We start from the raw sequence: 27353 nt of genomic DNA, 5'->3' as shown, positions 1-27353 counted from the left end.
TTTTGAGTTTTTGAAATCTGAATATATTTTAATACCTTCATTCTATTTTTGTTTTAAAATCATGTTTGTATATTTCTGGCCTTTTGACATGGAACATTGTAAGCAAATTTGAAGTTTTCTAACGTTTCTAAATCGGAACAAGCTTGTTATTATTTTCATTTCGCCAGCAAGCAGATTAGATAATTTAAGACTACAGATAGGGCCAGGTGTCAAATCCTCAAAACCCCAACAAATAAGCCCTTAGACATAATCCGCAGGGGAATATAGAACAACTCTCAGGATTCAACGATCATGTTCATTATCTCCATATTCATGCCTTACACACCTTTACATTTTTTGTTGGCCTGCAGTACTTAATCTTCTCAATGTGAATAAAAATATGTATATATGCTGAGATGTGCATCTTATGGTGGAAGCTATGCACATTTAGGGTTTCTACCTGTGAAAAGGTGTGCTTACGAGGTGATAGGGAGATGTAGACACAATCAGCACAAACCACCAGGAAGTTTAATGGCACTTGCAGAGGAGAACTTACTGGTTGATTGCGCACTTTCAAGTTAAGCATTACTCAATGTGACATACTATATATGCTGTACTGCCAGGTTCCATATACCTTACTTGCTAACCTAAGAGAGGGAGGAGTGCAGGGATGGTCTATCTTGCAAGCAGCACTTCCCTTTCCCCACCGGAGGAAGCAGCTTGTGCAATGCGGGGAGCTACACGCTCCCTGTACTTTTCCCAGGATGACTGAGGGGGGTGTACCTCTTTCTCAAATGAGAGCAAAAACAACATTGCAGGAGTGGCGGGCTCCTCCTCCTGTGCAATGCAGGCATTGCTGACTATGCAGTCTGTGCCACTATTAAGGCTTTCCACTCCACAAAGAAGCAGTGCTTAAAATTGTCAAATACATTTACTTGGGATGGGATGTGGCACCTTGAATCCCAGAGGCAACACCCCTTTGGGATGCAAACAACCACTTGCTGTTTTTTTCTTCTTCTTCACCAAACTTATTTGAGAGGAGGGGAAATATACCTCCATAAAGAGGTGATGTTATGGGGATGAACATAAAGGCAGCTCTATAAACATAGGTTTACCAATGCAGATGTAGATATAGTTCCCACTTGCCAAGAGGAGGGTCGTATCACGATATTTACATTATGTATCCCTCTCCCTTGTAGTCATTCATTAACTTCTCATATTGCCATTCATAAAGGTAGCCATTCAACTCTTTGTCCAAGGCAGCAATCTTGTGCACACTTACCAAAGAGTAAGCCTCACTGAAAACAGTGGGAGTTATTGCCAAACATGCTTAGGATTGAGTTGTAAAACAAGCATCTTGCGGGTTTTTTGCTTTAGGCTTTTTAAAAGTATCCTGGCTTATAGGCCTACTCTGGCATGAGGGAATTTTGGGATACAAAACTTAAAGTGAAACCCATTTTCTTCCTCATTATACTTCAGTGGATGATATTTTACTGATACTAGCAAGGACACATGTCAAATTAAAGCATCATGCCGTTATCCAATCTATTGCTCAAGCCGCATGCTGGTAACAGGGAGATGAAGGGGCAGGTATTCCTCATTACTTAAGTACATGTTGATCTACAATGTCAGTGATTGTGAGTATAGTTTCTAGGGAATTTGCTGGCAATTCCAGATGATGTTATCAAATATCATGTAAACCTGAGGATGAGGAATTATATTGTAGCATAATGTGAAAAACGATCTTTCCAAGCAAGGGCAAGTTTTGCTAAAAGCATCATAAAGTAGTGTTGTTCCCTTGGAGCGTTCTGGGGCCGGGAGGAGATGGCTGTCCTTTATGGCTGAATCTTGTTCACCCAACTCTTACCTGCATGGGAATGGCAAGTGTCAGCAGTAACTCGGTACAGCCCAACAGAAAATTAAGGCACCATGCTGCAGCCAGCACCTCTGCTGTTAAGTCCCAAAGAGTGAATATCCAGAGAGACACCCATCCCCATGCCAATCCTACTTTGGTGTGTGAGGGAGGCAGGTTCCAAGTAAGGCAATATTCATTACTATCTCCCTCAGCAAACCTGCCTTTTCCTTCATCTTCACCAAGTTCTGTAGGAAGATCTCATGTGGCAAAGCGCCCGTAGCAACATTTCATGCCTCTCTACAAGTGAGGGGCACAGAGAGAGTGTGTCGATTTGCCCAACACCATATAATGGAGGAAAAACTGAGGCTTTTCCATGGTGCCTGGACTCCCATTGAAAATTTGAGATTGCTGGATCTTTGAGAACTAGGCATGCCTTGTAGCAGAGAAAACCAGCTAGGTGTCAAGAGCATCAAGGGAAGAAGGAACCAGGGGGGAGCTTGATTAATCCTGCAGCTTAGGACTTACCCTGCTTTTCCAGTTGCTTTGGCCTTGGGTTTGGTATGTGAAGGGCATCACATGGCAGAAGGGTGCAGCATTGGTGTTAAGGGGAGAAGGCGGTGAAAAGAGCCGGTGACAAGGCAATAACGTTCTGCCACAAAACCCAAGAAACCTCAGCGGTGAGAACCTCAGTCCTACAAACCTGGTGCTTGAGGATTATCCTTTAAAACGCAACATGGGTAGCTGGTGGTGATAAAGAGCTGGAGCTCTGGGACCTGATGCAGGAACTGTGCAAACAAGGGTCTTGACTGTAAGTGCTTTGGTAAGGAGCAGAGAAACAGCTGCCGACGCCTACAGAGCCCCAATTCATATGTACTGGTGTACGTGTACATTTCTGCTTCCAACATGCTTTGCCCCCCTTGTGTACCACTCAGGGATGCTGGAATGCAACAGTCTGCTTTGGGTGTGATCTCAGCAAGCCCTAGCCCTCAATCAAAACATCTAAGGCCTACGTCCCCTCTAGCAGGGTCCCGTCTCAAAATAGGAAGCAGTGCAGGTTTTCAGCTTCTCTCTCTCTCTTTCTTTGGTTTCTCTCTCCCTCGGACTGCTGCCTTCTGCTCTGCCTGCCCCTATTCAGGCCTCTGCTTGCAGGGGAAGGACACTGGCCAGTGCAGAGATGAGATGGGCGTAGATCTCAATCCCGCGAAGGAAGACCTGCTCATTCAGGAACTCGTTGTGGTCATGCAACAGCACAGGGGTGCGGTTCATTGGGGAGAAGCCGATAGCTGGGTGTCCTGCCTGCAACACAGTGGGAGGAGGAGACAAGAGAAGCTCAACCAAAGTACTGGAAGAAATCAACTGACAAGATAAATGCACACAGGAAAGGCACTTGCACTCACCGCTCTGATATAGCGGCTGTCTGTGGCAGCAGGGAAGATCTCGCATTGCAGCTTCATGTTCCTGACAAAGACAGAGATACTATGACAGGGGAGGTCCCATTGCTAAGCTAGGCTTTTCTTTCTCCTGCCACAGTGGCTCCAAGCTGCCTGAAGGCGGGATTCAGATGGTGAGAATTTTTAAAAATGGAGCACAGGGGACCTCGGATGAACAGAATGGGAGACGTTGGGAAGGGTGAGGATAACTCGGCCACTCTCCTGTTCTCCATACTGATCCCTAGGGGAGTCTTTTTCTGAATGCCTTGAATGTTAGGTTTCCCCCCTCACACATCCCTCCCTCCAAAATGATGTCGTGTTTACAGTTCCTTCTGCGTCCGGCAGGTGAAAACAGCCACCAGCCTCCACAGGTGTCTTCAGAAGAGTGAGTGTGAGAATGGGGGGAATGAGGCGTCTTACTCACATGTCCCTGCAGGTGCCACTGAACGCCTTCCACCAGGGGTCAGATTCCTCTGTGGAGGTCACCGACTGATCCGTGTATTTCTAGCCCAAAGAAAAGGGTAGAGGGTGAAGCTTGGAGGAGGCAACAGGGCACCTACAGTGCAGGAGACTTGTGGCAAGGGCTCGGCAGAAGCGGCAGCAGGAGTGCGAGAGGTTGAGGGAGACAAGGCAGAACAGAAGGGCAGCCATATTGAGAGAGGAGAGGCCCAAGAGGGAGATGGAGGAGAGAGGGAGAGAGAGAGAGGTGGCAGCAGCTGCAGCAGCAGCAGCACAGGCGGCCATGTAGCCATAAGCCAGGAACAGAGCTATGCGCCTAGATCTAAGGGGGTGGCAACAGGCTGCTGGAATATTCCCTCGTCTCCACAGTTACCTGGTGGAACTCATAGCTAACACCTTCCCCAGCCGCCCGGCACCAGGCTGTGAGCTGCTCCTCAAATGCCTGCAGAGCAAAAACAAAGCAACATGGAGCATTATTTATTTCATCCAGGAATTGCTTCCTGTGAAACATCTTGAATCTGTTTAACAATAAAAACATCAACAGTAAAAACATATAAAAGTCATTTCAGATATAACAACAGATAACAGACCAGATTATTTTTTTTAAAAGAACCCAACTTATAAGGCTTGTTTAAGAAAGCACAGTCTTCAATAGGTGCTGGAAAAATAGAATCTCTGATCTGTACGTAGCAGGAAGGCGGTCCAAGGGGTAAGTACTGCCACACTAAAGGCAATGTACATTGTACTGAAAGGACCTCCTGATGAAACAGTATCTGGAGAGGGTTCTCTCCTGCAGAGTGATCAGCTGGGTGTAAAAGGGGTTAGTTGATCTCAGAATGATTCAGATCTCAGTTTATCCCACAGTCCTTCTAACTCATCCCAGAATCCTCTGCACTCCTTCCCGCCATTCTTACCCCCACAAATATAAAAAATCAAATGCTCCTTAAGCTTAACCACTGATCCAAGGATCCATGCTGGCTTAGAACCATGCCAAACCTCTGAGGCTTCCCTCAACTGCTTCCCCAACTGGCTCCTTCCTCTCTTGCAGCCTCTGAAGGCGGGTCCTGCAACTGGAGATGATCCTTCAGGGCAAGGAGGGAAAGTGGAATGGGAGAGTCAGCAGGGCTCTTGGAGGTACCTTACAGACAAAGAAATCAGCCCCTTCATAACCAGTAAGGGTTGCAAGGTGCTTTCATGTGATCAATGATAACCAATGCAAGACCAAAAAAATTATAACTTTTCGTAATATTTTATAGGATGTCTCAAACAATTTTAACGTAAGAAGCCTAGGAACGAGAGCTCTAGGTGACACAGTCCAATGCAGGAAGAGTAGACATACACTCCCCAGCCATTTCCCAGGCAATACCCATATTCCAGGCAATACCCCACAGCCTGAAGATTAGTCTCCTTTCCCCTACCTCCTTCCTTTCTGTCAGTAGCCAGATACTGTACCTTTAAATCTACTGTGGGAGGGATGCGGATGTCAAAGGCAGCAGACATCTCAGAAGGGACCACATTGAAGGAGATGCCCCCATTGAGCATGGTCAGGTTGAGGGAAGTGACGTCACCCAAGGTAAGGTGCTTCTCTGATTTCAACCTGCAAGAAACAAGGGAGAAAGACTTTCACCCCACATCTTTGAAACGCTGCACTTAATTGTTCCCTAAGTCCCAAGGGTGAAGAAACAGGAGGCTAACATCACTGTTCCAGGTATTGGCAGGAACAGTGGGTATTTTCAATCATCAGAGCAGCTAACATTCCCGCCCATAAGAAGCGGAATCCAAATGACAGGTGACTCATACAGCAGCTTACAAGTGGTCTTGGAAACATAGACACGTTCCACTGCAAGCCTCTTGTCTCAGGAACAATGAGTGCCACTAATGCTGGGATAGGGGACCAGAATTCTTCCAGATGTAGTTGGCCTACAACTCCCACCATCCCTCACCACTGGCTATGCTGGTTGGAGCTGGTGGAAGTTGTAGTGCAACAACATCTGGAGGGCCATAGGTCAGTCCCCTCCCTGCAATAAAGCTTCTCTGCCTTTGCCCAGCAGGGCTGTTGCTCATGGGCTCTACAACAACCTGAATGTTCCTCAACCCACACAGATGGGCAACGAGTCACGCATCTGTGTGGCCCAATGAATAATGCTAGCATCAGTCCTAAGGGATGGCTCTATCTCAGCTACGAGGACAAACTTAAGGACTGAAAGGCCTTTGCACATTAGAAATGGTCGCCAAATAAATAGCAAACAAAAGTGAGCCATAGAGAAGGTCAGGAGATGCACCCCTTCCCAATGCAGTCAGGCTTCCCATAGGGGCTTCTTTTTTCCTCACCTTTGTTTCTCACGCTCTCTAAACTCCAGGAAGGAAGTAATCACTCTGTGCTATGGGCAAGAAAGCAGAAAAGTCAATGCAACAATATGGAACCATAGATACATATTCTAATGAGCAAATGTTTTTCAAGGTGGCCCAGCAGCTGGATGGCACCAGGCTCAAAGGCTTGTGTAAAGAAAGGTCTATGAAAACAGACCTCAGCTCGGATGGCTGAAGGCATTGCTTTTAGATCTAAGCAAACAATTCTGTCCCCTGCCAAACAAAAGCAGCCTCGCCTCCCACGCCACTTCGCCCCTGTTCCTAATCTCTTACCATCTTTTCAGCAGCTGTGTTCTCAATGAATCTGGATCCATGTCCTGGGTTCCCTTCTACCTTCACTTTAATCCCTGCAAAGTATTCAGAGGAAGCACAAAACATGAATGGTAAGCAAGGTAGTCAAAGCAACACCTTGATGCCCAACTCCTACAGTCAGTGAGAACCACATTCAACACATCTTTTAGAGGAAGCGTGCCATGATCCAAAGGATCAACATGCACAAAGAAGAGAGAATAGTATTGGAGTGTTGCACAGACCCCCACGGCTGACGAGTCAAATGCCTTCTGCAGTTGATTGGGGGGTTGTTTCTTCAGCAGCAGGAACTGTTGCTGCAAAAGCCCCTGCAACCTAGCCAATTTGCATCCATATTGCATACACTGTTTTTCAACTTATATGGGGAAATGGCATAGTCTATACTTTAAGAGCCCCATTTGTGGGCATCGTACTAAGAGGGCAACAGGGATGGGCTAGACCACCATAGGAATATATTGAGGAAGAGCAAAGGAGACGGCAGTAAGGCAGCAGATGAGACATTGGACTGTGGCAGTATCCCAAAGAGAGGGAGCCAGAAAGCAAGTATGGGGAGAAAATGTGAGGCAAAGCCATCTAGGAAGGGGAATAAAAGCAGCAAACTATAGTAAATCAGCTTTATGGCAATCTTACCATTCGTATATCCAACAAATGGTGGATATCCTGTTACCTTGATATGAATCCCCACTCCCTTTTACAGATATAAGGCAGGGAATGCTGGCAATCACACTTACGCGATCTGTTAACACTCACATGTGAATGCCGACTTTCAGACATTCACTGCAAAATTATCCGAATTCACAAGTTACAAGCCCTGACTGAAAATCCCAAGGTTTAAAAAACCACTCAAGGAAGGAGGCTTAAAATTCCAAGTTGATTCCAGTGATGTTAACTGTGACTAAAAATCCACAGATTCGAATCTACTGTGAAAGTCAAAAACAGCTGTGGCTAAGAATTATGAAGTCCCAAACCAATTTCAACAGGATGCTGGTCTCATTATCTGCTCTGGCTCCTCCATAAAGCCCCGAAAGCTCTAGGAAGGGTTACATGTGTGTCTATTTTACAGTGAAGACATGGGTATGGCAAAACTCCAGAAACTACTCAGAAGAATTTGTGACTTCCCTGTGAAAGAGGCTCAACAATTCTTTCTTTCAAAAGACATTATCTCTCCCAAGATCTGTATTGAAAATGCAAGCAAACATCATGTAAGACCAGAAGTAGCCATGAGGGAACCACAAACAGAGACAAAAATCCAAACACACAAACATAGAAGGAATCCCGGATTGTACTCACACCACGGACATTTTTCGCCATAGAATACAGTGAAAGTGTCTGTCGGGTTTGCCAGGCCTGGGGGAAGAGAGAGAATGGAATTAGGAAACAACACATTTAGCTAGAAGACACAGTAGGCTTTCTGAAGCGCCTTTTGACCAGGAAACAGACCGTCAGAAAAGTGGCTGAGAATTCATTAATCTCATGCAAGTGAGTTCATCATTAGCCTTGCACCAGTAAAACAAAGAATCTTCACCACTGTATGCCCCTTTTTGACAGTAAGCCTGTGACCTAACAGAATCTCATTCTTTCTCTCTCCCTCTCTCCCTCTCTCTCTGGCAGTGAGAGAGGAAGTATGCCCAGGTAATCACCAAGGATAAACTGAAGCAAGGGTAAAGCAAAATGTATGGGCTGGTTCCCTCATACACTCAAGTCCAAAATAGCTTCCCTGATGGGAGCCTCACCTTCATCCAAGGCAAAGCCAACATTAAGCGTTGCAAACTCAGGACGCTTCACAAACATCTCCATCCCCTTGTGGCCCCCAATCTCTTCATCTGCAGGGGAGGGAAAAGAGACCAGGTAAGTGAATCACCAATCGCCACATAAACACCTTTGCTTTCATTCTCCAGAGACCAACCACATCTCTCTCTGCACTTGAGAGTCAAAACAGGCCCAAGAGCTTATGGCAACTCACAGTTCCCTATGGGAACCTGGAGGGATTTCACTTGTGGCGATTCAGCTCACAGTGATGATCCACCTTAGCAATGACACAGAGATTTGTGATGTTCAAATTGTTTCCTGCTGTGTAGCAGGAGCCAGTCAGTCTGCTCAGGAGAGCCAGGAAACTGCAGACTGTACTAATACTGAAAAGGCTGCAGAAATAGCAGGTATCAGTATCTGGTTACCTGGGCTGCAACAGAGGGCCAGAAGAAACATTCTATGGGAGAACGGTGCTTGGATCCCCTCTGATGTATTTTTATTGAATTAAACCTATGTGGTTATATGCTGCAGAGAAGGGAGGGGGACATGAACCTATATTGCAGTTAATAGCAGCAGTCTGTGGGGAGTGATTAAGCCATGGAAGTAGTGTGAAGGGAAAGGGTTAAACACCCACCCCTCCAGTGGCATGGTCTCAACCCAAATTGGGAGGTACCATGATTGCTTTTAACCACAAAAAGGGCATAAGGAGAGAACACAGACTTTCCATTTACATCCAGTCAGGCCCAAAATCCTTGGTTGTGGTACATGCATCCTCTGCAGGTGCCCTCTAGTGTTCCAAGGATGGAACAAGAATGGCTGTCTATTAAAGGATCTACAAGCAAAAACCTTGTTTTGGGCAGCTACAAAGACCACATAAAGAAAAGCCCAGCTGGATCAGGCTACAGGCCCACTTACATTATTCTCACAATGGCCAACCAGAGGCCTCTGGGAAGTCTGCAAGCAAGACTTGAGTGCAACAGCCCTCTCCCCACTTGTGATCCCCAGCAACTGGTATTCAGAGGCATCCAGCCTCCAGCAATGGAGGAGGTACAGCCGCCGCCACTACCAGATATTAAATTCTGGTTCCCCTCAGCCGCCTCCTATAGCATCTCTTAAACAGACAACCACCAAAGGAGATGGTGGCGACTTATTTTCTTTTGTTTTTTGTGAGTCTGGTTATTGAGAGGGGATTGAGGGCAGTCAATACAGTGAAGGTTTGTATGGCAGGGATTAAAAGGTTGGGTTGACTTGCCTGGTGTAATTTGCAAGCTGAGAGGGGAGGGGAGGGACACAAACTCCTACTACTTCCACTGTCTTTTGGGAGGGAGATCTAAGGAAAGAGGAGGGGATGGCCCTTTTAAAGCTCTTTCAAAGGGGTTGAGAGAAATATGGAAGGAGGGGAAACTATTAGGGGCACGAAATACAAGTAAATGGGAAAGAATAAGCCCATGGTTAACTCACCTGGGACAAAACTCATATGAACAGTACGTGGGAACTGTCTCCCTTCGGCTTTCAGTTTCCGGATGGCCTCTATGTACCTGGAAGGAAAGGAGCCTTATTTAATGGCTTATGATACCCCTGGGACAACCCAGAGATGCTTGGCCTACACCCAGTCAGGATCATGCACAGGTGCAGGAATGACAAAGGAGGGAAAGGGAGGGTGGGTTTTGGGGGGGTGGCGATTGGAAGCTAGTTGAAGCCTGGATCAGAGTCCATTGACGTCTAAGATATACCATACAGGGCAGAGCAAGACAAGTAATTTGTATTAACCACACATTAATAAGAATTCGGGGGTCTCCTGGTTCTGCCTTTATTGCTAGAGGCTCAGATAGCCTTGGTGGCTATGAATGCCTTTTACCAGCTACAGCTAGTCCACCAACTATGGCCATTCTCATAGTTTGGCCACGGTAATTCATGCATTGGTAATTTGCTCTATGTGGGGTTACTCTTGAGCCTTTTCTGGAAGTTCCAGCTAGTGCAAAATGCTGCAGCTGGAGTGTTGATGCAGACGGACTATCGCCAACACACAACTCCAATGCTCAAAAGCTTGCACCGACTGGCTATATGCTACTGGGAGAGGTTCAAGGTTCTTATATTAATTTACGAGGCCTTTACAACTTGGATCCAGGATGCCTCAAGGACTGCCTGGTTCCATAGATCCGTGTCCAACCACTGATGTATTTGAGGGAGTCACCATCAGGGATCCCCCATGGCTCGGATGCACAGTTTGCATCTACCAGAAGCTGTGCATTCAGTACATGGAAGTAGCCAAGGAGGGGGCAGGGGGGCAGCTCCCCCCCCCCATCAAGTAAAACAATAGAAATACTTAACTAACTGACCAATCACGTCAGTCCTGCCCCCCTCCCCCCGCAGCAAATATCCTGGCTATGCCCATGCGTCAGTACTGTGAGCTTAATTTTATGGAACTTCCTTCCAGTTGAGATCAGACAGGTTCCCCTCCCTGTTAGACTTCCGATGACTACTGAAGACTTTTTTTTATTCAAGCAGGTATTTTAACTGAATTCTGATTTTATGGTTTTAGATGATTTTTATTTTTATGATGTTGAGTTACTTGTATACTGCTTACGATGTAATTAAGCAGCACATAATGTAATAAAATAAAAACAAAACGGCTACAAAAGTTATACAAAACTTTGCTACTTGCAGGATTTAACCACCCACATACTATGCAGGCAGCATTTGTGTGTATTAGCAGTCTATCTATTCCTGTTTACCTTTGGGGCACTGAACCCATTACCATTTAACCCAAGGCACACTGGCCAATCAGGATTAAGTTTTCCACTGACTTCTGCACTCACTAAAGTGCACTAACTGAAATGATCACTCCACGTGAACTATGATAGGATGAGATAATCTTCTCAGTCATGTGTCCTCTCCTCCACCATGGATGGACTTACTGGATAGAAACACATTTCATATCTTGGGCTCCACGTGCATAGATGTTTCCCTCAGAATCCTTGAAGGCTGAAAACGGATCATAGCGCCAATATTCCTGTGGGAAGGAAAACAGCACAGAGCACCTCAGGAAGATAGGAGTGATGGGAGGACATGAGGCGCTGAATCCATCCATATCTTCTTTGTCACCCTATGTGATTTGGCATGTGTGCCTGCTTTAAACACTCTGATGCCACTACAAGTGCAATTAAAAAAACAACACTGTGGGAGACTAACTACAGTGGTACCTCAGTTTTCGAACCGCTTAGTTCACGAACAACTTGGAACCCGAATGCTGCAAAACCGGAAGTAGGTGTTCCGGTTTTCGAACTTATTTTCGGAAGCCGAATGTGCTTTGTTTTGCGTCCCCCTGTGTTTCCTGTTGCACTGCTAATTTGCCTCCCCCCCCCCCATTGTAATTCAAGCCTTCTGTTTCCGATTGCAGTGTTCTGAGGTGATATCTGGAGCTTATATTTGGTGCTTTTGTTTCTGCTATTTATTTTGTGTTTTTTGCTTTGAGGCTTTTTCAGTTAATTTGTTTTTGAGACCGTGTGGATCCCAGTTCAGCTACTGATTGATTGATTGTGTGACTGCAGAGAAGGATAAAACCAGGCAAGAAAAAAAATTAATTTTGATTTTTATCATCTACAATACTGTTTTATTTACAGTGGTACCTCGGGTTATGAACTTAATTCATTCCGGAGGTCCATTCTTAACCCAAAACCGTTTTTAACCTGAGGCACACTTTCGCTAATGGGGCCTCCCGCTACCACCGCCACGCAATTTCTATTCTCATCCTGGGGCAAAGTTCGCAACCCGAGGTACTACTTCTGGGATCCCGAGTTTGTAAACTGAAGTGTTTGTAACCCAAAATGTTTGTAACTCGAGGTACCACTGTATTTTATAGTACAGTACATTGTTTATTGCTTTCATTTTACTATCTCATAAGATAGTAAAATTCATGTTAAATTGCTGATTTAGGGGTTGTTTTTAAAACTCTTGAACGGATTAATCCTTTTTGCATTACTTTCTATGGGAATGCATGCCTTGGTTTTGGAACACTTTGGTTTTGGAACAGATTTCTGGAACACATTAAGTTTGAGAGGTACCACTCAAGGTACCACCACAAGGTACCACTGTATTAAAGAAACCATCTAAATGCCTGCAGCTCTTTACTTCTCTCTGTAGGTGGCACTCTGCTGGTATAAAGCAGGGGACTAGAATAACAAAGAGGGTAGTGTTTCCTTGAGTTTAAATTATAGGGCTTACTCAAAGGTATCTTGCATCTCATCCCTCAACTGTTGTAATCCTAGAAAGTGTGAACTCTATGGTATGTATTACTAATCCCCCAGGATGACACAGGTGTTGATGTGAATGAAAATGCATCACACCAATATAAGCACCGTCACCTGTGTCCTCTATATATTCAAAACATGAAGCAAGCAAGGGTTATCACGCTTCCCTGGGTCTTTCAAAACATTCTGAAGGAGGGGGCACATTTGTACCACCAACACCCTTTCTGAACATCACATGCAAGATGCAGAGACCTGAATCCCCTCCTAACCTCAAACACCGGCACAACGTCTGTATGGGAATTCAGCAGTATGGAGCGGAGATGTGGGTTTGTGCCTTTCCAGGTCAGGATGGTGATCACACGGCCAGGGCAGACCTGCAAAAGAACACCAAGTCAAGTTGTGGGTTGCTCGTCCTGTCACTAGATCAGTATGGACAAAAAGCTCCACAGATGGTTCCCAAGTACTTGGAAACGGTTTTTTCTAAAGGTAGTAACCTCTCTGTGTGCAATCCAGAGAGGCAGCAACAGGGGCTGATGGATGATGATGATGAGAGAGAAGCAGCCCTGTTCTGGCTCACACTCTTCTACCTTATTGTGGCTTGGACTTTATAGTCATTTTTGAGTTTCCATAGGGTCTTATTTTCTTCTCTGAAAATTGTTCCATTAAATTAAGGGAGAATTCGATGGACAGCAAGCACACTGGAGCCTTAAGGTGGCTTTGTCTCAATTCAGGTTTCTGCAGTAGCCACTTGTGGAAAATAAGCATCACCGTGAGGTGACGAGGCAGGAAAAACGTTTTAAAACTGCCACTTGTGGGGCAAATGGGTAGCGAGGGAAGCATTATAGGTGAGTAGTTTCTGTAGACTTGTTTGCAAGGCTGAGCACAGTGTGGGTTGTATTCCAACCAAGTTCTACTCAGAGTAGACCTACTGGAATTAATAAATCCGAGTCACTCAGGTCCATTAACGTCAATGGATCTACTCTAAGTAGGACCGGCATTGGATACAACCCTGTTCATTGTGAGTTAAAGAAACAGGTGTGAGATACAGTGCCACAGGCTGAATCAAAATGAGCCTCGGAATTCAGGCAAACACAGTGTCTCCTTATGGCGAAATCAGGCAGCCCCAAACTGCTTCTGCAGATCCAGGTCCATACCTGCAGTCCTCCAACGGCATAATAAAATGCAGTACTTTCCAACACAGAGAAGTTCCAGAGATCACTAGACGGAGTCCAGAACAGATACAGGACTCTAGGAAATTCATATAAGCTTATGGTTGCTAGTCCTTTTAAAGTACCCTTGACTATTATGATAAAGACTGAGGTAGAGGCAAACTCCAATATTTGAAACTGGCCCATTTAAATTTTAACATTTTTGGGGGGAATTAGCCTTTAACTATACATAGGAATAGAAAAAAGAACACAAATCACTCCTTTAAAAATAAAAGTTTTTGTTTTTGCATGGCATTAATTTGTAACAATAATCAGTCTAAAAAGGTAAAGGTAAAGGTAAAGGTACCCCTGCCCGTACGGACCAGTCTTGACAGACTCTAGGGTTGTGCGCCCATCTCACTCAAGAGGCCGGGGGCCAGCGCTGTCCGGAGACACTTCCGGGTCACGTGGCCAGCGTGACATCGCTGCTCTGGCAAGCCAGAGCTGCACACGGAAACGCCGTTTACCTTCCCGCTAGTAAGCGGTCCCTATTTATCTACTTGCACCCGGGGGTGCTTTCGAACTGCTAGGTTGGCAGGCGATCAATTAGACGGAATCCGTCTAAATACAGGCCCTAATGCAGGAAAGGTCATGCTGGATCTGTTCAAGAATAGCCTGAGAACATGGTAATAAGAGATTAATGGGCTAGCCAGCTCATGAAGAGATTATAGGCTGCACGAGGGCTGCAACAAATTATAAAACAGCCAATATGAGCACCAGCATTATCAGAATGCTTCCCACAGCGTGGCTTAATCAGAAGGTTGCCTGAGAATAAATCTGAAGACATTCCTCACCACCACTACCTTGAACCACACAAATCAAGGGGGCATAATTAATCAAAACTTGTTCAAGACTGCCATTTATTTATTATGCTTCTATTTCACCCTTCAAGTCAGGCCAACACATGTGGTCCTGAAGAGCCCTATCTCGGGAATTCCTCTCTCTTCCCCACCAAAAAACCCATTTGGCTCCATCCCAAGTCCTCCCTTGATCCTCAGCTCTTCTTCCCCATGGCCTCCTTGTCTAGCATCTAGTCTAGCATCCTGCTCTCACAGTGGCCAGCCAGATGCCTGTGAGAAACCTGCAAGAAGGACCCAAGCACAAGAGCTTCCTCTGGTTTCCAGCAACTGATATTCAGAAGCATTAGTGCCTCTGACTCTGGATAGGAGGGGAGACTCTGGATTTCTCTTTCTACAATGTTTTTTTCCCCTGCACATCCCCTAAATCTGTTCTAGGGGTTCCCCCAACCCTTTGGAAAAGATTTGGGGGAGGGTTCAAGGCACACACAGGGAGGGAAGGGGGGAAGTCCCATTGTGCAAGTGGAAATCCTTGCATTGGCAGGACTCATTAGGAGAATATGGCTCTCAGTCTCTTTGGAACCTCTGCTAGGCACTATTTTGAGGTCATTCATTTGCAGCTCTGACTCCAGCCTCCGTACTAGGTGCTGGTATTGGACACCAGTATTGTAACAGAACCGGTGATCATTTGTGTAAAACATTATCACCACCAGCAGAGAGGATTTACACGATTAACAAATAAGGAATGCCAACATTATTTCACCACTAGGACTGACTGATTATCTGTATCTCAGGCCCAAACTGTCAATAATAAGTCTTCTCCGGAGAAGTGTTAAAGAGCACATTTTTTGGCCACAAGGAAATAATAAGGGGTTGTAAACTTAATGCAGTGATTCCAACTACGGAATCTAAAATTGTGGTCTACATTTCACCCATGACTAACAGGAGTTTTGTGGACACTTTGCTCCTGTGAATCCAACGCCATCTTCTTATTCCTGGCACTTAAAACAGATGGAAGTTTGACAGTGACAACAATCCAAGAATGTTAAGAAATATCCCTCTTGCAGATGTTAAGAGAATAAGCAGATGAGACGGAATTTAAAAGACATGTACCGTTGTGATTATCAAATTTGAGCCTGTGGTGGTGGAACTAGAGCTCCGCGTTATAATTCTTTAGGCAGTATAGTTTTACAGTTTTATTTATGCCTCTCATTTTGCTAGCTCGTTATTAATACTGATGTTATGTTGTTTTTGCATCTGGTATGAATAGTTTTATTCATGCTCATTGTACCCAGCTCTGAAATGTGTCTTGGTCAAGGGAGGCTTAGAAGTACTTTAAATGAACAAACAAAACAATGTTCTTGAGAGCCAGGAACCATTTACCTTAGCCCAAAGCTTCCTGTATGACAGGAGATTAATGGCACCTCCTTTACCAAGTCATAAGCTTTGAGAGACTATGTAACAGTAAATTGGAGATGGGTGATCAGACATCCTGACAGAACTGAGACGGGGCAATGGCTTTCTCATTAATTACCTCCACTTTCTGACACTGTAGGCCAAGTTCAGAGCCTATTCTCTCCAAGAATTTCACTGCTGTGTCTGGAAGGAGAGAGGAGAAGCAGCTGTAAAAACCACATATCAATGAAATACATCGCTTTAACCACCTTTCGGTCAATGACATTTATTTTACTTATGCATTTACTAAAAGCATTTATAAATTGGCCTTAAGAGACAGCCAGTGTAGTGTAGTGTTTAGAGTGATGGACCGAGATTGGGAGACCAGGGTTCAAATCCTCACTTAGCCATGAAGCTCACTGGGTGACCTTGCACCAATCACTCACTCTCAGCCTAGTCTACCTCACAGGGTTGCTGTAAGGATAAAATGGGGAGGAAGAAGAAACATGCACACCACCTCAAGCTCCTTGGAGGAAAGGCAACATAGAAATGCAATAATAAATACATAAAACCATAAATTACCAAGGCAGCATACAACATGAAGCAATTCAATAAAACTTACTCAAATCATCAGTGTAGCCTCTACAAAAAGCTGCACATCCATTGTACCTAATGCAGTATGAGCAGTAGAACTTTTCCCCAGAGGTGGACAGCAAATGGAGTTGAAGCATCGGACAAGGTTTTAAAATATTTTTGGGAATACATCTTGTTTGCATACTCTGGCTTTTACATGTTTTTTTTGCAGAATGTCGCAGAGGCCTCTTGTTTGAGCCCTCTGTTTCAGATTAGCTAAAGCAGTTCTTTGTCTTAAGTGTTTTCCATTGAACGTTTTGAATGATAGCAAGCATTACTGTATTATATTCTTATTTATTACTTGCTCTTCACCCCAAGGTGGGTTACAACATTCAAACACAGCATAGCACAATATTAAAACTTATAATTACAGACATAAGAATGGTCCTAAAAACATACACCTCATGTCAAAAGGCAGGGTAAAGAGATGTAGAAAGAGGTATTTGGAAAGACACACAGCCGAAAGCATAAAATCATCTGGTAAATATGGCGCCACACTGGTTTTCCGAAGTCCACTCAGCACTTTGCCAGCTGGATCATAGTTATTCTCCTTTTTCTTGTCCAAAATTGTGAACCCCTGTTTTGCCTTCTGATAGCACGCTGGAATGCCATCCCTGGGAAGGGGTGTTCAAACCTCTAATATTTCTATGTACAAGGAATATTTCCCCAAAAAGCGTAGAATTTTTGGGTGTCATTCCAGCATTTGCTTCTATGGAAGGCTCTCTTATATTGCAGTGGCAATAATGCAACCCTGAAACTGGCAGAAGATGAGGCTTCAGGACAGAGGCTGATCTCTCACTCCACACTGCTTTTTGCAGATGGACACAGTTGTTGGGCAAGGGGGAAGCAACAAGAGCAACTTGCACCTTTTCATTTTTTCTCTCTGAAGCCCAGTGTGTCAAGTAAAGAAAAGGACTGTCTTGCCCTCCCCTTCCTCTATTCTTCTGCCTGAATATTGCTCTGAGGATTATTTTGACATATTTTGTCATTTAATCTGGAAAGGTTCTCAAGTCTTGTCGGTGCTGGTAATTTCCAATGCTTCCCATTGCACACTTTATATCCATCCATTCTCCTTGCCCCCACCCCCCAGTTCACTAGCCAGTTTGACAGGGACCAGCCAAGGCATGTTGAGAAGTTAAAGCTTTCTAAAGATGGTAGGCCTGCATGGAGCAGCGTTGCCTAATTCTCCTTGTAGATGAAATCAAAAGTACAATTTCTGCAAGGACTACAGGGTCAACTGCATACTACTGACTGTGTCCAGAGAGTGTTAAGTGTTGTTGTTTTTTTGCAAAGCTAGCCCTCTCCTTCTGGCAGCCCCTCTCTATTTCAGAACCTTCTATGTGGGCCTCCTTGACCCAGTAGGGCAAAACAAACGGAGGGGGGTAAAAATCTTTTGCTTTCATTCTGTGGTTCCTCTCAGGAGTTTACTTGGCCAAGCAAACAGGAAACAGACCTTATTAAGTCCCCTTTGATGGATTCTTCTCCCTGCAGGGCCCCTCCAGCAAAACAGGGGAGGGTGGGGGGTGGAATTCAACAACAAATCTTTTCTCCCTGCAAACGCTTTGTGCTGGAGTTTTCTGGCGCAGTCCTCCTATTGCCCTTCTCTCCTTGGACACAGGAAACAATTCATACAGTTTCATTCTGCCTAGCTCAAAAGTGTGCAACAATGATAGTCCAGTAAGAACCTAATGGTTTCATCATTGAAGAGGTGGTGCCCTCTTCATGGACCCAAGCCAAGACTTTCTCCACTGAGACTTTTTCACAAGCAACACTTAAATGGGCTTCTCCTGCTTCTGTAAGTGAAAAACGCACAACAGCTAATTATGGCTCTCTTGCACTTTTCTTTCTCCCACTAACATTCACAAAGTGGGATGCATCCCAGGCTGCATATCCTATACAGCTAAATAGGATTGTGACATTTTACCTAAAGTATTTTTCAGTATATTCTTCAGCTGAAAAAGGCTCCTAGACCAGCTTACAACAGCCTGTAATAAGATGGACCCTACCCTCAGGTTTATAATTTAAAATACACAAAATGGAAGGAAAATGAATTGCTAAGGAGGAAAAAGGCAAACTCGCGAAAGCAATCCTAACCCCAGCCAGGCAGCAGCTGAAGTCTAATGCCACCAAGTGATGGCAGTGGGTGGGTGGGTAGCTCAGGATCTAGTGCAGGCATAGGCAAACTCCGGCCCTCCAGATGTTTGGTACTACAATTCCCATCATCCCTAGCTAACAGGACCAGTGGTCAGGGATGATGGGAACTGTAGTCCCAAAAATCTGGAGGGCTGGAGTTTGCCTACAGTATGCCTGATCTAGTGAATCCCAGGCCAGGCTAAAGGCCAAAGGAGCTGTTTTGAACAATGATCTATGCAATCCACCACCAGCTCCGACCATCACCGCATGCAGCAGATGGGGGGGGTGTGTGTGGATTGCATGCTAAGACAATAATTCTTAGTTACAAAAGTGCTTATAAGTGTTATTTCTGGCAAAGCGGTGGAGCAGTAAGCCATTGCTTTGCTTGAACTGAAGCAAGTTGACATAAGTAAAATGCAAATAGTAATCCAGATAATAAAATCATTTTTATTTTTTCCCAAAACGACTTGGCCAGTTTTCTTTAGACTATTCACAGAACTAGCCAAACTCACAGTTGGTGACAGTGTGAACAAAAGACTGAATGAGGTTGCCCATAGCAATCCTGTCATGTGTACCCTCTGCCATGCCTGGGATTTGATTTTCAGTGTGCATTACACAAGAGCCATTTTCCCCTCTGGTATATCCAGCACACGCTGCAAGCATGTGGCAGGTACATAAGGCCAGGGGGTAGATAAGGGGGCTACCACACAGAGGCTTTCTTTTCAACAACTTTCCAATGGACGCCATGCAGTAGGTGGACATGCAAGGGTGCCCCCCATACAATGTATTTTCAATTAAAATACACAATCTCACTTCTCATATGAATTTTGACCCTAGCTCAAAAAGGCCAATGTAATGCAATTCAGATGCACCAGGCAGGCTAGAACTGCAGCCTTTAAGCCACTCATTCCAGAGTACAGTGGTACCTCGGGTAACAAACACCTTGGGTTACAAACACTTTGGGTTACAGACTCCGCTAACCCAGAAGTAGTACCTCAGGTTAAGAACTTTACCTCAGGGTGAGAACAGAAATCATGCAGCGGCAGCGCAGCAGGCCCCATTAGCTAAAGTGGTACCTCAAATTAAGAACGGTTTCAGGTTAAGAATGGACCTCCGGAATGAATTAAGTTCGTAACCAGAGGTACCACTGTAGTCCTACTGGCTTCCATGGCCTCACTTCAAACTATGTGATATGGGAACAGGAGCCTAAGTTACAAGGTGACTTAGAAAGGCTAACTTTGCCAACTTTAGGCTGAGTACACTGAGGACAAGGGTTCACATGACTGCAACTCAATGTCTGCCTGAACGAAGTGGATGAGAGCCAATGCATACGACAGACAAAAAATTCTCTTCCAGCTTAACTCACTTGAGTGCTCAGTGCATACAGATTTACTCCTGTTGCCATGAAAACAAGGCTTAAATCCTCTCACTTTGTGACTCATTAATACTTCAGGATAACAGAGGGGCAATACTTGTCTGAAGTAAGCTCTGGAATGTGGACTTCACTCAGCACCAAAGTTCGAAAAGCAGCAAAGTGTTTCTTAGATAAGCTATTAACATCTGCTGTTTCACACTTCTGAGTAGCTTTGGGTGCAAAATATCACCATTAAACCCTTCCAAATTACTTTCTGATCTGACAGCCTATGGAACACATTATTTCTTTCAAATGGCAACTCAAAAAGCCGTATGTAGGGATTTGTCCACCAGGCATGAGTGGGGGTGGAGGAAGACAAACGGATATCACATCCCTATCTGATGTCCTCTGAGGCACAACTTGCACTCTATATCAGTAGTGGGGAAACTAGGGTCATTCAGATATTACAACTCCCACATCCCTTGCTGGCTCGGGCTGATGTGAGCTGGAATGAAAAAAATCTCTGGGAGGGTCACAGGTTCCTCATCCCTGGCCTATACTGTGCTCATCTGCACTGGGAAGGAATCATGGTTAGGAAGGTGAAGGTAGGAAAATTAAGTCTGCTGAAACAACGTACATGGGTTGGAAATGTGACTTGAATCTTTTGAGGAATAGACTGAATCATGCAAGGAACAGAAATTTTAAACACACACACACACACATCCTGAAACTGGAGCTTCTATGTGACTTGCATTTTATGAAACATTCCATTCTGGTCTAGCAAGTTTCTTCTGCTCCTCTGCCTACTGAGGACCACTGGGGTTTTTGATGTGCATTTCTCCAGTAGTAGCTTTCAAAAGTTCCAGCCAAGTATTTCCGAAACTCAAGAAAGTGTCAAAAGTTGTTTGTGCTACAGTATGGTGATTTGCTGTTCAAAGTGGGAAAGGGCAGAAGTCCGACTGGGCGCATTCAGGACCTTGTGTTCTTCTAAAATTGTTCTCTGGATTTTGGCAGAAGACTATAATCCAACAAAGAGAGACTCATGCATAAACCTGTTAAGCGGTTAATAGTTCAATCCTATGTGCACCCTTCCACTCTGAAACAGGCCCCATTGGGCTCAGTGGGACTTACTCTCACAGAAGTGAGTACAGGGCTGTCTGTCGCCTTATTTAACTGTGTTGAATTGTGTTTTCATCGGCCTAGTCCATATCAGTTGTGGCTTCCCTGTTTTCCTAATGTTGAGAATGTCTCCAACCAAGTTATGCTGGTTCTTCAGCGTAGTAAGGAATTTTGTGCATCTAGTCCTCAGGAAATTTTACTGACCTAGTTCAGAAATAGTAAGTTTGTGTCTGGTCTGAATCACTCAGACTGAAGATGGTGGCAGGCTAACATGGCTGAACATTTCCGCATATAAAAATGTTGCTCGCACATATAAAACTTTTTGTCAGCGGAAAAGGTTCTAGCATAACCACTTTCTTTACATTCTAGTCTTCTATGGGCAGCAAACCAAACCACGGGAAAATGTCATGGGACATGTTACCATTATTGCAAGATACCCTGTCTGAAAGTATTTTTATGTTATGATTTGATTGAGTTGGAAAAGGAGGCTAGAGAAATGTTCTGACTCTGAAGTAGAAAATGCAATGATGCATTGAAAAGATGGCAAGTGTACTGGATTGTATTATAACGGTTAATTTTCTTGTCAATTTTACATATCTTATCTGGGTATTTTAATTAACAATTTAATAAAAAAATTCCCAAAAATATCCCTGGTCACAGGTGTGTTTGTGTGTGTGTGTTTAATAAGGCTAAAATGTTCTGAGCTTCTCAGAGAAACAGTGGCATAGAAGCAGACCAATCAGGTCCTGGCAAACTCTGATGGGATGTTGTTTTAAAAAAGAAAGCAATGAAATGCATGTTATAAAGGGAGAGGAAAGATATTTCTCCTCACTCTTTATAGCACAGTTTAAGTGCTGAGGGGCAATGGAAGTCAGGCTTATCCATGTGATTATAAAGGCTAAATATTGAAAAGAATACATATGAAACATGGGGTGGTGGTGCTAGATAGATACTTACAAGCTGTACTCAGAATAATTCATATGGACCGAATGATCACAGCACAGCACAGATAATCATAGGTCTATGTAAATGTATCCAGGAATGCATAATTCCAACTAGATGGTTTTTCCTGGTTAAATTATGCTGTATGTTAAAAATGCATTCAGTGCATCTTAGCCAGAACAGGTGAGATAAAACCATTTCAAATGAACTCAAGAAATCAATTTGTTTTGTTCACTCTGGCAAATGATGCAGGAACATTACCTCCAGCTGCTAAAGTAACCAGCCTCCGAATGGACTCCCATTGGTTGCTGATTATGTAATGTTTCTGCAAAGCTCCAGCAGTGACACCAGTCAAGTAGACAGCAGCAGAACTTCGCCTTTTTAAAATGAAGGAGGAAAAAGAAAACACCCTCCGTACCATAATCAGGCTCTGGCTGGACAGTCTTGATTCTCAGATATTCCCGGAAGAGGGTGACTGATGGATCTTCTTGGGGGTCCTTCTCCCCTTGCCTTTTAGGGTCTTTCTCTGGCAGCATGTTAGCCTTCTGGACACAGGATATTAGAGTCCTCTGTGAAATTAAGAAGTGAATACATAGGAAATGCAGAGAGCAAGAGCAAGAATATCAGTCTCCCTTATTTACTGTTCAGAGTGGAATTGCGCTGCTACAGGTACTAACTTGTATAACCACATTTAATTCCTGCTGTGCCTTCTCTCGCTTTCCTGAGGCTGCAGCAACAGGAGGAAATTGCCAGATGGCACCAATAATTGACTGGTGATTTAAAAACTTCCCCGAAATGGATTCGCTCCCAAAATTGTAATGGTTCAAAAAACACACACATCCAAAGCTATGAAAGCTGAGCTCAGCACTTGAGGGAAATCATCATTGCACCCAAGTGGGGGGAAAAATCCCAATCAAGGCTTTCTTTCAACTCAATTACACCTACTACTATGAAGGTCACAAGGTTTAATCTGAAAATGAGCATGGCCATGTGCACTTTCTACAACAGCTTCTTCTGGGTATTGTGTCTCTTAGGCTCTTGGGCTAGAGCACAAGGCAACTTTTGCTGGAAATGAGAAATGACTGTACAGTAATGGCAAGAGTAACGGGTGATGTGTTCTCTTAACACCTACATGGAAGCATTCAAACAGGCAGCTTAGCAAAAGGTGCTGGAAACACAGAAGGGTGCGAAACTGACCTACAAGTTGGGAGTAGCGTTGCCACCTCCACACACCCCCTGCTGACTGTGTCCTGCATTCACCACAGAAACTCCACAGGTATAGATAGCCATGCCCTACAGGTGTGAAGAAAGCTGCATCCATTGAATTACTGCCAGTCAGACAGCTGTAAATGGGTACAACTTGCATTATCAATGTGTAGCTGCTCCTAACAGATGGGTTCAAGCAGTGCTTTTTTCTGGGGGGACGCGGGGGTATGCATACCCTGAAACATTTTGTGAATCTGAGTTTGGCCTCATTGAGGGGCAGTATTTCAATACGAGTAGGAAAATGAGAGTACCACTAAACTTTTTTTTAAGAAAAAAAGCACTAGGTTCAAGACTCTTATTGAGGGAACTCTATGATATGAAGCTCCAGAGTTTGTGCTCTCCTTTTAATAAGACAATAATGCTGTAGGATATTGAAGACTCAATATTGGGGTTTTTTAGACATCATGGTAGTGACTAGAATAGAAGGGAGGGAGGTAAAATTAATAGCACAAGAGAAATTTCTGGTGATTAGGTGTTAAGGAAACTGGTGAGTATAGAATTGGGAGAGGGAGCATTAAGTGGGCAAGAGCAAGTATGGGAAGTAGGGTTTTGGGGGGGGCGGCGTTTGTTTTGTTTTGTTTTGAAAGAAAAGGTATGGGGAGAAAGACTGCAGACACTTCTGCCCAGCAGCAGAATTTATTGTGAAGAAGGTGCTGCTCAAGCATGGAAATATTTCATAACATCCACACATCATAGTTGATTAGTCAAGAAAAAAACATGGGATGGCAGTTTCATGTGGACAGCATTGATGCTATCCATTTTTTTAAAAGCACCCCAAAAACCTGAATGTATGAGCAGCACTGAGTCCACAATACACTGCTGTGTGGCAATACCTGTGTGGCAAGAAGGAAGGCTTGTAGAGTTGCTTATCTACCACAGTCAGCGCAACCAGGCGCTTCAAATAGGCAGGCATAGGCAGGTACAGTTGGCGAGCAAAAAAGTTCGCGAGAGGTTGTAACTCCGGTGGACTTGCTTTGCAAAGCTAGATTCGTGTTAAACAGGCACAGGGCGTTGGGGGCAGCAAGTTATTAAGGCAGCAGGGATCGAGAGGGAAACTTTTAGAAAACGAGCAGAGGCAGATTTGGCCAGGGGAAGTTTGGGGCATGACAGCGTATGATGAGTGCTGGAAAATGCTGCGGCTTTCGTTTCTCGTTTCTTTTTTAAATGAAGCATTTGAGGGCAGGGGAGAAGAGAACGCGTTTGTGGAAGCAAGGCTGCACTTGACAAGGGGAAAGGCCGGCCACACAACGCAGGCAGCGGGACTGGGAAGCCGCAGTCGATTCCGAAGAGGGGGTCGTCCTATAGCGGAGCTGAACGTGGAGAAGGGCAAGGAGCGTTTATGGGGATAGCGGTCAGGAGTGTGGGCGCCCCTCTCCAGCCCCCTCAGGACGCGCCTTCCCGCCCCGGCTGCTAAGTAAACAAGTAGTTCCGCAGGAACCTCTCTCCCTCCTCCCTGCAGGCGCAAGGGCCGGCAGTGCCAGGCGCTGCCGCTGCCGCGCCCGGGCCGCCCAAAGGGGACCTTCTCGGGCAGCCTCCCCGGGTCCCGCCCTGCCTCGCTCACCCACCTCTCCGGTCGCCGCAGAAGCCACTGCCTGCCTCCAGCCTTCCTCCTGCTGCCTGGCTCTGCTGCACTCGCGGCAGCGGCAGCGGCGGCGGAGGAAGGCTGGGCGCGGGGACAGTCCTGCCTCCAGCCCGCCCGCCGGCCTCAGGCGGGGCCAATCCCACGGGGGGCAGCCGGGCCGCCTTGCCTCCGTCTCAAGCCGGGCGAGTGGGAGGAGGGGGCTCCGGCGCACGTGGCCGGGGGGGGGGGAGCTTTCGGAAAGAGGCAGAAGACGCCTCTGGTTCAGGACTTCCTGGGAGGGAGGGAGCTGGTTAGGGTTACTGCGGAGGGAGGGAGGGGAGAGCCGAGCGCGCCAATGCACCTTTGCAGCGGGGTCCCGCCTGTCCTCTCGCCTTCAGGGCTGGCCTTGGCGCCAAGTTCCGGGGTTTAACACCCCTTTCCCCTCGCCCGGGCCCGAGTGAATAAATCCTGGTTGCCAACCAGAGAGAGAGAGCACGCGCGCAAAGGCCAGGTTTTAAACGGCAGGCTTGGGCACGTCCAGGGCCCTTCCACAGGGAGCACTTCCTGCTCCCCAGCGCCTGCTCTTCTCTTGAGCAGGCTGGCTAGAGGGTGACAGCGCGAGCCGCCAGCGGAAACTCGCAGCCCGGCTAAGAAACTCCAAACTCTTAAGTCGCCCCAGCCCCTTTTTGAGAGCGCCTTCAAACGCTCCACATACATCGCCTTGCAATTTTTTGCCACAGCCCTGTGAGGTAGGTGAGGGTATTAATGGACATAATGGGTGGGTGCCCCTGTGGAAAATATTGGGGCAGGGGAAAGTAAGTTAACACCCACCAAGTGTTTTTGCAAAGGTGCCAACTTGAATACAGCATTGGAGGGGAGGGGCAGGTAAGCCCCACCCCGCAGAATCGATCACATGACGCGGTTTACACACTCTACAGTACGTATTTGAAAGGTATTGCCCATTGACTTTGGGGACCCTAGTCCCCTCATTTGATTTGGCTCATAGGATTTGGCTCCTGTGAATCTTTGGGAGCCCATCAATCTATTGTCCTTTTCAGAAAACTTCCTACAATCTGAGGGCTCCTAAAATGCGCCCCTGGTGCAGAAGAAAGGATATTGGATTACTCCCACCAGACCTTTGGATAACTTTTGCTGAGAAAAGTTCTAGCTCGTGACTAAGGGGGCAAGTCCTTTGGGGGAAGTAAGTTCTGTTAAAAGCCAGCGGAACTTACTTCTGCATAAATATGTGTAAGTTTCAGTTAATCACTTTCTTTATGCTGTATTGAACTCCTGCCCCTTCCAAAAAGAAAAGGGGCAGAGTTCAAGCTTAGGCTTAACCAGGAGGCAGAATACCGACACAGCAGCATATTTTTATACTCACTCCACCTGCCATGGCTCTCAGCCTGTTTACTGAATATCCTATATTGACTTATTAATATGTAGTTTGATTAGTAATATGTAGAAATATGGAGTTTAAGGCTCAGAAGCGCAGGATCAGACGAGTGGTGTAGTGATAATGAAATTAAGCCATTATCCTGAAATTAATGCTTAGCATGTTGTCTAGTACTTCAGAGCATTCAAAGTGCTTCACACGTTACCTTTGTTGTAAAACCTTACAGGTGCCTATAAATTAGTATTGTCTGGCACCAAGTGGCAAGTAGTTCCAAGGGCAGCACTCACCTGAATTTGGATTTCTTTGGAAAGAAAAATCACTGGAAACCTACAGCATTTTTGTCACATGTGAGTTCATTAGCAAGCTAAAGATGGGTGAAGGCAGATAGCATAATAGTCTTACTAAACAATAATAATAATTTTATTATTTATAACCTGCCTATCTGGCTCGGGTGCCCCAGCCAGTCATGCTCTTACATCACTACCCAAAGAGCATCCCCAAACGGTACCTTCCAGAGCTCTAAACTGCAACTCTCCTTTCTTTCTCAATCCAAGCTACATGTGACATATGTTTAAATAAACATAACTAGTTATGTTGAGGGAGCAGCAGCCCCAGGCTCATGGTTTTCTACTGAAAAACATCCACTTCTATTTGCCCCTGAAGGTGTTGTTTGCAATAAGCAGAACTTTTGGAGGTAAGCAGCCAGGAAGTAGCAGTTTTCAGCACACACACAAAAACTGATACAAAACTCCAGTCCAGAAGGGGCCCCATGTTGCTTTTTCTCCTGAATAGTTTTTGTTAAGGGTGCTGTGAACTATAGCTCTGTGAGGGATAAACTACAGTTCCCATGATTTGGGGGGGGGGGTGTTAAATGGTGTGGAGACAGTAGGCATGCTTGTTTAAATACATGACTACGTGTCCTATGCTCTCAGATTCAAACTGGGTTCTTTGTTGCTTTACACACAGAGACCCCATCCTTGCTGGGAAAGAGGATGGTGGCTTAAAAATAAACCATCATCTTCAGCTATTTCATAGCTTTTCCAAACGTTTTATCTGTAATTTCCCCTTTAAAAAGGTGTGGGTGGTCACTGATCATTAAGGGACTTTAAGCAGTCACACTGGTCCCCTTAAACCTCTTTCTTGTCCAAATC

At 45.2% G+C, this 27353-nt stretch overlaps 1 protein-coding gene across 3 annotated transcripts; it reads right to left on the bottom strand.

Annotated features, from left to right (window-relative positions):
- Positions 1–25324, bottom strand: ACY1 (aminoacylase 1). Of its 3 annotated transcripts, none has more exons than XM_028718738.2 (15): positions 25171–25324; positions 22401–22551; positions 15941–16005; positions 12671–12775; positions 11070–11164; positions 9613–9689; positions 8136–8225; positions 7693–7749; positions 6367–6440; positions 6055–6104; positions 5176–5320; positions 4097–4165; positions 3689–3768; positions 3232–3292; positions 1–3130 (listed from the first exon to the last, which is right to left on the bottom strand). In XM_028718738.2, exons 2-15 carry the CDS (start codon positions 22516–22518, stop codon positions 2966–2968), a joined length of 1251 nt encoding a protein of 416 aa, XP_028574571.2. In that variant the 5' UTR covers positions 22519–22551; positions 25171–25324; the 3' UTR covers positions 1–2965. The 3 variants fall into 3 exon arrangements, with proteins under 3 accessions (XP_028574571.2, XP_028574570.2, XP_028574573.2); XM_028718737.2 differs by lacking the exon at positions 25171–25324 and adding an exon at positions 24814–25033; XM_028718740.2 differs by lacking the exons at positions 3689–3768; positions 25171–25324 and adding an exon at positions 24814–25164.
- Positions 25325–27353: the final 2029 nt, after the last annotated feature.

Source organism: Podarcis muralis, chromosome 2 (assembly GCF_964188315.1).
Source record: "Podarcis muralis chromosome 2, rPodMur119.hap1.1, whole genome shotgun sequence".
NCBI classification, from domain to species: Eukaryota; Metazoa; Chordata; class Lepidosauria; order Squamata; family Lacertidae; genus Podarcis; species Podarcis muralis.
The sequence above is the reverse complement of the archived record's forward strand: the minus strand, read 5'-3'. Positions and strand labels throughout refer to the sequence as shown.